Source organism: Pleurodeles waltl, chromosome 3_1 (assembly GCF_031143425.1).
Source record: "Pleurodeles waltl isolate 20211129_DDA chromosome 3_1, aPleWal1.hap1.20221129, whole genome shotgun sequence".
Classification (NCBI taxonomy): Eukaryota; Metazoa; Chordata; class Amphibia; order Caudata; family Salamandridae; genus Pleurodeles; species Pleurodeles waltl.
The window spans coordinates 625,100,890-625,113,096 of record NC_090440.1 but is presented as its reverse complement, the minus strand read 5'-3'; the positions used below and the strand labels follow the sequence as shown (position 1 = coordinate 625,113,096).

Sequence of the window (12,207 nt, the reverse complement as noted above, 5' to 3'; positions counted from 1 at the left end):
TGGAGTTGCACTTTGTGATCATTTACATAAGAAGAGCCTGCAATAAAACTATGGCATAAGCCTAAATCACATAACAATTCCACAGATGTCCAGGCTCTCATATCTGCTTAAAGCAACATCAAACCATTTCGTATTGGATAAAGAAACTATAACATTAGTGGAATGTAATTAGCGAGGTTTTCAAAGCATAGCAGCTCATAGTGGGCAACATGAGGAAAGGGTATGTGATTGGGCCATACATTCCTGATGGGATTCACAGCCGGAAGTCTGAAATTCTGGACTAGGTATCACCTTGCTTGACCAGTGAGGTTGGACAAAAGTCAGTGAGAAAAGCAAGGACACAAAATCACATTTAGATTTTGAATGAATGACATTTTTGTGATTAATGTGCCACTAAATTAAGAATGCTTTTATTGGATGCATGCATGGTTCCGAAATATGTCTAGCTGGAGATTAACCTAATGCACAAAATTCATTTATTTTTTTAAATCTGAAAGTTAGTACATAAAATAAAAATGTCATTGTCACCATTGTAGTCATAATATGTTTATAGCACCAGTAAAACAAACGGTATCCAGGCACTCATGTGCATTTCCTTTTAGACTTCCCAAATAACCATGTCTTGGCATTCTTTCTAAAAAGAGCAGAATTTTTCAGTTTCCTAATTTCTTCTGATATCCCATTTCACAGCTTTGCTCTTGCAACATGAAACATTTTGCCTCCAACTGTGCGTGGTTTTACCTGAGCTTTTAGCTGACAATTGTCCCTATACATTAAATTGCTACCAAACATATATTCAGCAATGTTGGATTTCCATTGTCTCAGGTTCCTATCTCCAGGTCCCCCAAAGAGATTTGTGGATTGCTACATTCCTTTGAGCTGGTTGGGAGACACACACCTCGGGGGAATCAGTGCACTTTAAATTTGATTCAGGGAGAGGTGACTGGAAAGGGACCTGGGTGCATCTCATGTAAATGATGGGGCTAATATGAATCATCAAGAGTAGGGCTGGGACCCTTTTGTATTCTTTTGAGGCACATATCACTGTGGCTTACATCCAAGTGTGAGCCTCTAGTCACTCCCATGGCCTGTGTTGTGGGGAACTATCACATTTGGAGACACTCCTGCTGGGATAGACTGCTTTCTGGCAGGGCAGAAGAATGGGCACTTCAAACGGAAGCAGACTCCCCAACCCAAACTTCAAAGACTCAGACCCTAACTCACACTGATGTCTGGTCACAGACTGTAAGTAGAAAAGCTGGAGGCCCCTAAAATTGTCAACTGTCATGCACAAAGCCTGGCTCTGCAAGGAGAAGAATCTCTGTAAGATGTTTTCCTGCTTCTGACAAGGGCTAGGGAATAAGGCCCACCAGTCTCCCAAATGGTTGAGAGAACATCACAGAAGGAAATACAAGACCACCTGTCTCTGGAGCCTGGGACAACAGTGCCTGCAAGACCGGTGTGCTCTGTGAGGAAGAAGAGAGCCTTGCGAGTGGATCACTGCAACAAGGTGTGAGGAAACGGCTGCCCCACCATCGGGCCATCGCCCATATGATGATTCAAGTCAGGGACTCTGTATGCCATATCGAATCGCCATGAAGTTAGCTGTGGCTGCACCGATCAGGCCTTCACCCATGTGCAGTAACGTTTGCGACCCCATATGTCAGAGGAGACCACTGTGAAGATTATCGCCATGCTGATGAGGCCATATCCTGTGTGCAGAGTGAAGTCAGCGACCCCGTATATGCCACAGGGGGCCAGCATGAAGATTACTGGTGGGCCATAGCTCATGTGCAGGGTCAAGTCAGCAACCCCTTATGCCAAAGGAGGCTGCAGAGAGGGCTACTGCCATGTTGATTAGACCACGTGCGGAGTGGAGTTGGTGACCCCATATGCTAAAAGGAGCCACCATGAAGAGGAAATCACTGCTGTGCCAATCAGTCTATCTCCTATTTGTTGGGTAAGATCAGTCACCCGGTATGTTAGAGGGGGCCAGCAGAGAGGACAAGGCCCGTTGCCTGGTGCCAGCCATCATCGAGAGGAGAGTCTACTGTGGTGACCCATGCAGCCCTAATCCCTGGCTGAGGAGCGGAACTCAAGTAGTTAACCCAAGCCCCCCTCCACCTATAGAAAGGATCAAATACATTTATTGTCTCATCGGAGAAAGTGCCTCGGATGTCCAACTGCTGCCCCAGCAGAGCTGTGGGTGTTACTCACCCACAGCAGCCTCTGTAGCTCTATGCTGTGTCTGCGAGTGAGACTCCAGGTGTGCAATCCCTGCAGCAGTGGGTAAGACAGATCGAAGAACCAGAAGGCCCCAGGGGAACATGTTCTGCTGCATAGTGCTTCGAGAGCTGGAACACTTTTGACTTTTGGAAGAGTCAGAGTGGGAATCCTGAGACCGGACTGCTAGTGAGGCCTAACTGGATGTCACCTATAGTGAATGGGGAATGGGGACGTCTAGACCTGCCTATCAAACACTAAAGGCCTGACCTCAGGGGACCGTGTGTATTGTTTGTATATGCCATATTTCACTTTGTTTGTAAATAAATACTCAGTTTTTCATAAAAGCAAGTATTTGGCTGGCAGTTATTTATTGCTGCTATCGAAAGTATCTTCAGCTGTGAGCCTGTGTTCATCCCCCTGCTTCTAACTCCCCAGAAAAGCCTCGGACTGCTGGACCCACACTACTATTGAGAGTCAAGTGCTGAAGGGGCCCTGAGCAGTTGCTCAGGATCCATGGTAATTTGGGCCCTGGGACATCAAAAGTAAAAGACCTCCGTGGGCATCGTAGCTCCTTCTTGCCCCGGTGTCTCCTGCAAGGGGTTCTAACACATTTTTTTATTTTTTATACTACATGGTTCCAACATTACACTTCCCCGAAGAATCCTAAATCCTTGTCATTTTGGTTGTTCATGTGAATGAGTGTAGTTTAAAATATGTAGAATAAATGTAGTGTGAAATAGAACACACCAATGGATGCAAAAGCTTTGGAAATCTAACTGACCCTTGCTTGTCCTGCTTATACTTAACCAAGACCATGCTAGTGCTTTCAGTTACCTGGATGACATTCATCTGATGTCCCAGTGCTCTGGGAGATCGCTATCATCAAGAGGGAATGGAGCCACGCTCATGTTTGGGTCCCTTGTTCAGTTAAGGCATGATAGTTGGGTTGGACATCTATTTTGGAGTGGGACACTTTGTTCCGCATGCTTGTCTGTACATTGATTTATGATTACAATATGTGCTCCATAGCATGTTTTCTGTAACTTAATCATTGTTAATTCTGAAACTCAATAAAATATAAATAATATTAAAACAGAGGGAATATAGAGTAGCCCTTGAGGCAGACTCCCTTTCCTGATGTAGGCTGACTGGCTACTTGGCTTCCTTCTTTCAGCCCATCTTTCCTGCTTCCCTTTTTGTAGAAGCCTTGCAACATTAGAAGACATCCAATTAGATGGTTTCTATCACATCCCTTCTTGAGGATAAGGGTGAGCCCCAGTAGGGGTTAGCCAACGTGAGCATGGAATGATAAAGGCATTTTTGATAGATACCCCTAACCTCCGATTTCTCACGTTGTGAATATTCCCCAAGCATCAGACTGGATTTGAAATCTTTTAGAGCAGTACTCGTGTGTGCACATGGATGGCATCATACAGCTATGGTAACAATATTATAGACACCACCCACACACACTGATGTCAGTTCCTTTCTTTCCACGCCATCAGACATGTATGTGGAGCTACTTCTTGGTCTTTTCAAGATGCTCTTCACTAAACTTCCAATGTGCATGTGAAAATGTCACTTCCTAAGACAACAAGCTTCAGGCCGTGTAGGGACTGTTGCAAAGAAATATCTATGACAGACCATCACAAAGTATTTCTATAAGGTCTGGGCCATGATTCCAGGGCCTGTGATGACGGCACTCCGATGAATCTGAAGGGCATATGGAACTGCAAGGTGAAGCTGTTTATGCTAGGCATAAGAAGATTCTATGCCGTAAATGATTAGAAGAAGGGCCCCATTCCCTCACCTGAAGTTGTTCCTGCAGCAAATTGTTGACACAGTCAAAGCCTTCAGGTAACTACAAAGGGAAGCATAAGAAATTGAAGTGGGAAGCAGCCCCTTCCTACCACTCTTGAACTCCAAGGAGGGCGTCAGCATGCCACACAGTCTCGCTCCCAAATTCTATTTGAGCTGATCCCGAGCATTGTGACAATGCACAACGAATTTCCGGGTCCTTCAGCAATGTTGCAATGAGTGTAGGCCTTTCAAGAGGCCAGGCTGCACATTTTTGGGTCTTTACTCATTCTCTCCTGCATGCCTTCTAGCCGCAAGGATCAGCCGCGACCTGAAGTAGGACTTTGGCTGGTAGGCCTGCCCATAGCGCCATCTGTACCACTTGAACCTGTTTCAGAGGGCAGCAGTAATATAGCCCTACAACTCCCTACTATAAGAGGTGAAGACTAATGTTCCTACAGAGGTCCTCCAGCCTGGTCAAACATTTAATGAGGCCCTCAGAGACACCCTCTGGAGCACTTGGGTGAAAACATGTTCAGGGCTCCTAGGTAATAGACAAGTCAGTCTCTGCCATTGATCAGCACTAGGCGACCCTAACTCTTTTAGACAACATTCCAAACCAGTGTTTGATGCTGCAGTTGTTCATCAGTAAGAATAATCCCAACCTTCCCCACCACCCCACTTTATCATGTATCTAAGGGAATGGAGACAATTAGCAATCTTATCTTTTCCTTCACAAGCCTTGCTCTTCAATCAGTAAACACCAGCTGTCTTTGAGGCTGCTACTCCCATTCCATATGGGACATGGTCAGCCAAGGTTCTTTGGCATTTCTGTACGACCTATTGGCGTCCCTGACCCAAACTATCCAGAATGGTCACAACATAGTTAAATTTGGTATTTGATCTGACTTGGAGGTGACTGGCTGCAGGTGTAACATTTTGTTGGAGGAAGTCTATGGGCTTTTTCAGGGATGTCCAAACATCCTTAATAGACATGTCATTTGATGGCTCTTGGCATTTTCTTGAAAAAACAGACTCCGCCCTAGAATCTTTTAAATAAATCAGGCCAAGGCTCATTTCTTGCGCCTGTCTGTTCCACAAAGACAGTTTAATCAGCAATTTTGACCCTTTTAAAGCTTCTGTTACTGTTTCCAGTACTGCCAAGGTCAGACCTTGCCACCAGTCCAACCGATCTCTCAGCCCTGTTGTGGCTGGGACCATGGCTTGCAAAAGCAACACCCCAAGCATCAGAGACAATAGGCATCCCAGACTGCCAGCTGCAGCAGCTACAAAACCTCTTTAATATGTCCTTTGCAGCACAAACCCACCCTGTTGGGGGTAAAATCCAACAACATTTCCTGTACAAGTGGAAAGCAATTACAGACAAGTGGGTCATCCAAATTGTCAATTCAACATATGCCCTCCAGTTTTTTTCTACCTCACCGCACCTTCCACCACCATTAGGGCAGCTGACAGAGGACCACATGTTTGTACCGCAGCAGGAAACGCAGGCCCTTCTGGCCAGATACTCAACTGGAGGATTCCATCCTCGAACGTAGAAACTCAGTGTTATGCCAGCTCCTTCCTTGTATTCAAGGAGGACTAGGAGATAGTTGTCCTATTTTAGTCTTTTGCCATCTCACCATCTTCCTCTAGAAGGATAATTCACAACGCCCTTGCTAGCCCAAGTCCTGTCTGCCCTAAAACCCAGAGGGCGATTCACTTGACGTTGAAAGCCTTCCTGCCCACCATCAGGGGAAGGCTGGTTCAGGTGCTCACGAACAACACTACTGCCATATAATTCTACAGGCAGGGTGTGATGGGGTTTTGGGTCCTGTGTCAGGAGGCTCTATGCCTCTTGAAGTGGCTTGACCACCATGGAATTTCTATGGAATTACCTGGCGGCATCTCTGAACTCCAGGGCACACCAACTCAGCCACCAGCGCTTAGCGGACCACGAATGCCAGTGGTGGTGCAGGGTTTCTTCCATCAGTGGAGAGAACCCTGGCTCAATTTTATTCCCCACTACAGAGAATGTGCAATATAAGCATTTTTGCACGTTGGAGGTCCCAAGAAGGCTTTCTCTTGTAGGCTTATTCTGCATAGAGTGGAGCTCAGGACTCTCTGCTCTCCTTTCCTGCCAAGCGTTCTGAAGAAGACAGGGGAATGGCCAGGCCCAAGTCAGCCTAGTGGCACTGGACTGGGCCAAGAGAGGGTGGTGCCTGGAACTCCTGGGCATGAGCATCTGTTCTCCACTCAACAAGCCACGTTTGAAGGATCTTTTTTTGCAGCAGTGGGCAGGGTGCTGCACCCTGGCCTATGCATTAACCCTCTCCATACTTGGAGATTGATCAGTGACAGTTGACCTCTCTACCGATATTGTTGATGTCATTTTGGTGGCAGACATCTCTCTGCAAAATTGCCTTACGACAGTTTTTGGAACAAATTTGTGGTTTGATGTGGCACTTGCCAGATTGATCTGGTGCAGCCACATTGTCTGACGTTTTGTCTGTTTAGCCCTTGGCCCAGCAAGGACATGCTTTTGGCACTGTTACGGGCTTCTTGTTGCCTCCATCATATTTTTGTGGTTGGCAGATCAGCCTTTATTAATTTAATCACCAGTTGTGATGACATTTCTGAAAGGTTTGCAACATTTATTTCCACTAAAGCCCTTTGTGATGCCACAAAGGGATTTAAGTTTGGTTCCTATTTTTGTTATGTGCACTCACTTTGAGCCAATGCAGGAGTGTCTATTATGTCCCCTGACTCCAAACCAGCATCTTGACGTGTGAGCGAGTTTCATACTTTTTCTGTCCAACCACCTTATACCATGTTCTTTCCTGATAAGCTGGTGTTAAAGAACCCAAACTTTTTTTCTACCAAAAGTGGTAGTACCATTTCACATTGGGCAGACTATCACCCTTGAAATTTTCTTTGCTCCGCCTCATCCCTCAAAAGAAGAGGTCAGACTCCATAGTTTGTTGATCACACAAAAGAACATGGAGTAGAGTATCAGCTCATGGTGGTGTTTGCTTGTGCAAAGAAGGGCAAAGCAATGCAAAAGCATAATCGCTCCTGCTGAATTATGCTCTGCATCATGATCTGCTGTGCACTGGCTAAGAAACAACCTATGTAAGGCCTACAGGCTCGTTCCACCAGAGCCAAAGCTGCTACCACTGCATTGGCACAAGGAGTACCTGTTTTGGAGATTTGTCAGGCGACTACAGCTATATCAAAAAAGCACTATTTCTTCAATATTCAGGTTCGTTGAGATGGGCATTTTGCCTGCTCGGTCCTACAGCACTTTTTGGTCTGAGCCAGTTCACAAGGTGAGGAATCTGCGGCTGGAGGTATCCATCAGAGGAACAAGTTACTCTCCTGCACACTGGGTCTAACTGCAGATTCCACACCACTCCCTCCGCCTCCTTGCTCTGTGAACTGTATTTTTTCCCTTCTAAAAAGGCCTCAGTCTAAGTATCTGCACACTGGCCATGCCAAGCTACCTCTCGGCTGTAGTTGTGTGGACATGAACAACCTAAGAAAGCAACTGACCTCGGTGTGCCTGTGTAGTGCTTATATGTGGCTCTGTTAGTCACTTCCAGAGCAGAACAACATTGACAGCAAAGCCACACAACCCCACTCAACGTAGCTCAGATGTACTGCTTTAAAGGTTTCTGGATCCACACTGACACGTGCGGGAATATTCACAAGGTGAGGAATCAGCAGTTAGAGAGTATCCACCAAAAAGCACCGGAGGTAAGTTACTTATTTTTTTTAGAACCAACCTATTTATTAAAAAAACAATGTAATGCCAGCAGATTAAGCTGGGGTACGAATATATAAATTACTTAATACAAAATACAGTCATTCCATCATTAATTCTGTAAATGAATATTTAAAATTGACTTTACTTATAACAGAGGAGGCAGTTCAGCATTACCGTACAGTACTCACCCCTAGCTAAGTATTGATAGGTTTTGCAGCAAATTTTACTTTTGGGCTTAGTACTAGAGGCCTGGGAACAAGGTGCGGTATTATTGCACCTGTTATTACGGGTAAGTTTTTACATCAGGAATGAAAAATAGCTTGGGAAAACTGAGTTACTGCCCTTTTTTCTGCATGCTTTTCCTTAATTGCAGCCCATTAACAGGCTTATTTTCGCAAGCTTTTTGCAGGTGACCAAGTACATGAAAATATCAGAACATTTGTAATCCTGTTTTGGCTAAAAGCTGGAGTTTTAACCAGAAAGAGACTAACCGGCCCACTTGGAATAGGCCGCTATGTATACAATGCAAGACGGTTCCAGGGAGATCGTTCGATGTAGTCAAACATTAGGTGAAACCACCATTTATTACATTATCTTATCTAATGTGTAATTACATTAAATAACCAAATAGAATTTATTTCCTATCAAAATCTAAATATGGAAAATCCCTCGACCCAATTAAAACCCCAAGTTCGTATGGAAACGACAAATACAGTCCCTGTTTGCTGTTTTGTGTACGTGTTTATAATGCTATATTTTCTTGGCGCACTCAAACACAATTTTAATTCCTAACCTTCTTCCACTGAAGGTCTGAGATGATTTCAGGGTTTAGGAAGAGCAAGGCCTCTCTCTTATTGTCCAGGCAGGAGTGACATGATTGTTGTCAAATATTGCCCTTCAGCTGTACCAGTTTTTCTTGATCACTCTTTACCCTTAAACTCGTGACACATGGGCTTGAGGACACGAAGTAGTAACCAGGAATGTGCTCCTATTAAACAGGCCAATCTCTGATCCTTAATCATTGTAAATATATCCTCTGCATCGAGGAGATGTAGAGGTAAGTACATTTGGCTGCTTGATTGCTACTATACCGAATGCATTACTCAGCTAAGCAGAATAAACTGTAAGAACTAGCATTGGCAAAATCAGTATCTGCGCTCAATGTTCTAATGCATGCGGCCTTTGATGTGGACCTGTTTTTGTTTCTATTTTAAATAAAGTGGGCTGTGATTGCAAAGTAGACCCTCAAGCAGTTAAATGCAAACATATGAGTGGAAACCGACAGATACAGCCAAACAGCCAATAAATAGCATTAGACTACAGATAAATACTTCACTGAGCTGAACCAAGACGTAATTGACAAAGTTTCAAGCCAATGGCAGAGGCTGGTCAGAGAAAGTCAGGCGGCTAAAGAAGCTGACACAATGCCCTTTCTATTTATATTGAAAGCTGCATTGTCGACCCAGTCCTAAAAGGATAAAGCTGGGAGTAAGTGGAGCGACATCCCAGGACACAGAAGGGGATCACAAAATCAAAACATACTGTAGAGGTACTCTGCAGATGCTTGCACCGGGTCACTCTCATCCATCTCTACTTTGTGGTAAGGCATTCTTTTTTATGTGTCTGCCCTTTTAATTATCTCCACCTGCCTACCTTGGAGCTATGACTCTTTTGTGTCCTACCTGTACCTCACCATCACCTGATCTTTCTTTTTGGTACCGCTCTCAAGATTGATTTTTTTCTTCTTAGGTGTTTTGTTTCAGTATCCTCGAGCTCAGTCCAGTGCTTAATTTGTACTTGTTGTTTCCGGTGCAGAGCACCGGCACCTATTTTTGAGGGCCGGCGTCTAATCTTCTGCCTCAGGCATTTGCTGCGAGCAAAAGACATATATGGGAAAGACGGAGGAAGAGAAAAACGAAAAAGCATCACAAAGGAAGAAAGCAGGAAGCTGCTAGCATGAGCTGAAGGGGCATGGAGTGGCTGTAAATGGATTGAGGAGGCAAAAGATGGCTTCAGGATTACGCAGCCTCAGTACTCCATGTTCCCACGTATATTTGCAGCAGCCGCGTGTTTATTTACAAATTAAGCACTGGCTCTGTCATAATAAATTGCTATCTCAAAAGGAATTTGCTGCTTCTTTTCTGACAAAGTAGGATACAAGTTGAGTTGCAGTGATGTGGAAATATTTGTACTTTCAAGGCTGTAATTATTTTGCGCTGTTTCCAGTGCTTTAAATGGGCCGGTACTCTCCGGTACTGAGTACCGGCACTTTTTTATTTTGAGAGGGAGAGTACCGGCATATCTCAAGAAAAATGTAATACTTTTAATTGGAGAGTACCAGCACTTCTCAGAAACAACCAGGTACTCTGGTACAGAGTACCTGCACTTCTATTTTTCCATTTAAAGCACTGGTCATCCCCAAAGGAATGATTGAGAGGCAACCCTATGAACTTACTTTTCTGGGATGATTCAAAAGTACGACTAAGACTTCTGTGGTTATGCAATGTCAGTCTTTACAGTTAGATGCATCGTTTTTTTTTTATTTTTGCACTTAACATCATTCTAGACTGTGTATGAGATTACGATAATCATCGTTTTATCTCGGTACATCTCCATAACACAATTTGTCTTTTTTCGTTTTAGTCCATCCAGCTCCGATTGGAACTTGCAAGGGAACTTGGGACAGGAATATCGATTTGGGAGCTAGGTCAAGGCCTGGATTACTTCTACGACCTGCTGTGAAGTGATAGAACAACTCGAGCTAATAAATAACATTTGCCAAGTTGTGTCATGGGATCATAAGAGTAGTCTTTGTGATGGTGAGAAGAGGATTATAGTCGTTTTGGATCTAATGCCTTACTTAGTAAAAACCACTACTTTTGCCAGTGTTATTTGTCTCAGGTGTTCTTTTCAAACAACCAATGGAGATGCATAAAATGGCTGAAATAAAGTGGGATGTGTTTCTTTTGATTGAGTTATGTGTAAAATGCTTCCCTTACTGCTGAGGTATCTGCACTAATCTCACTAATATCTAGTCCACCAGATGTATATTACAAATTGAGGGAATTATTCAAGCCTTTGTAGTTCTAAAACTTAATTTCTTCAGGTGAGAAATTGACAACTCGCATCTAGGTTGAGATCCACAAATTCTTAGGTAAGCCTTCAGAAAATGATAGCATTCTGAATATGCTTCAATGACAAATATGGGATGAAGACTGGTCACTTACTCGCTGCACACTGTTCTCATTCATTGACTTTTACCATTGTCCTTAATTCAGTTCTGAGTCTAAATATACATTAATTGCTGACAGGTTGTAAGTTTCTTCTAGCGAATTGAGCCTACTGTTCTACTACATTAACAATGGACACTTCTGCACCTTCAATTCCCTGCTGAGATGTAACTTCCTGGTTGTCCATTGGTAGCGAGCTGAAAAGAAGAGCACATAAGGATCTCTTGTGTGCTGGCCAGGGGAACTGTGCCTAGTTCTGTGACCTCGTTTTTATAGAGTATTGGCATTTTTTACCATGGCATTATTTATTTGGCAGTATTCTTGTGAATGGCATACGTAGAGTGCGTTTTAAGGATTTTTATCACCGTTGTGATTTTAACAAATTATTGTCACAAATATGACCATCTCTGTCCTCCCTCCAGGTCATTACGGGCACTATTTCTAGTCCTGAAGTTTTGTGTGATAGCCCGTTGCTTTCTAGGTTTTGTAGTCTTATTTTGTTTTCATTGAACTAATTTGACTAACACACCTGAACTCAATGATTTGTAGGAGAAAAGGTAAGGACTGTTAAAAGTGTCTGTATGACCTGGAGTGATGTGGTCACATATGATTAAATTATGCCTGGATTTCTAGTTAAAATAATTGTTTAGGGGTCTTTAAGACTGTTTCATGACTTAGATTGTAGTTGCTTTCTACAGTGCAGTTCTTGTCAAATTACAGATGTGAAAATATGTTTGATAAACGGGGTCTGTTGTTGCCTTCGATATCTGTTATAGGTGTAATTGGTGCTTCAGATGTTTCTACCCCTTTATGAAAGCTTGATTTTTCTCCTTAAATAGTTGGGCATGTTGAGTCTGTGGGTGTTAAAGTTAACTCATGCAGGCCTGAAAGTAACACAGGCTTTAAGAGGGTGTCTGTCTAGTTATCACATAAGTGATGTGGCCACCCTGCCTGGTACTCATGATTATTCCGACAGCTGCATGATGACCCACCTCTTAAAAGGGCTGTTTGAGTATTAGGAAGACCAGCAAGAACGGATAGCCTTTATTGTAAGTGGCAAATAATTCCTGCAATGCAGCTCAGCAACATTCTAACCGAACTGTTAATTCTAAACCTTCCTGCAATAAAAAAACATCAGTTAGTGTTTTGCTTTTCACTAATGACCGAGCTTACAAAAATTTGTGGAAT

At 43.6% G+C, this 12,207-nt stretch overlaps 1 protein-coding gene across 3 annotated transcripts in view; it reads left to right on the top strand.

The window, feature by feature from the left end:
* CHID1 (chitinase domain containing 1) overlaps nt 1-10,763 on the top strand; it is a 1,285,476-nt gene extending 1,274,713 nt beyond the window's left edge. For all 3 annotated transcript variants that reach the window (XM_069223131.1, XM_069223132.1, XM_069223133.1), the window contains one exon: nt 10,433-10,763. In XM_069223131.1, the coding sequence (XP_069079232.1) occupies nt 10,433-10,531 (99 nt within the window). In that variant the 3' untranslated portion in view covers nt 10,532-10,763. The remainder of the gene's footprint in view (nt 1-10,432) is intronic.
* Nucleotides 10,764-12,207: the final 1,444 nt, after the last annotated feature.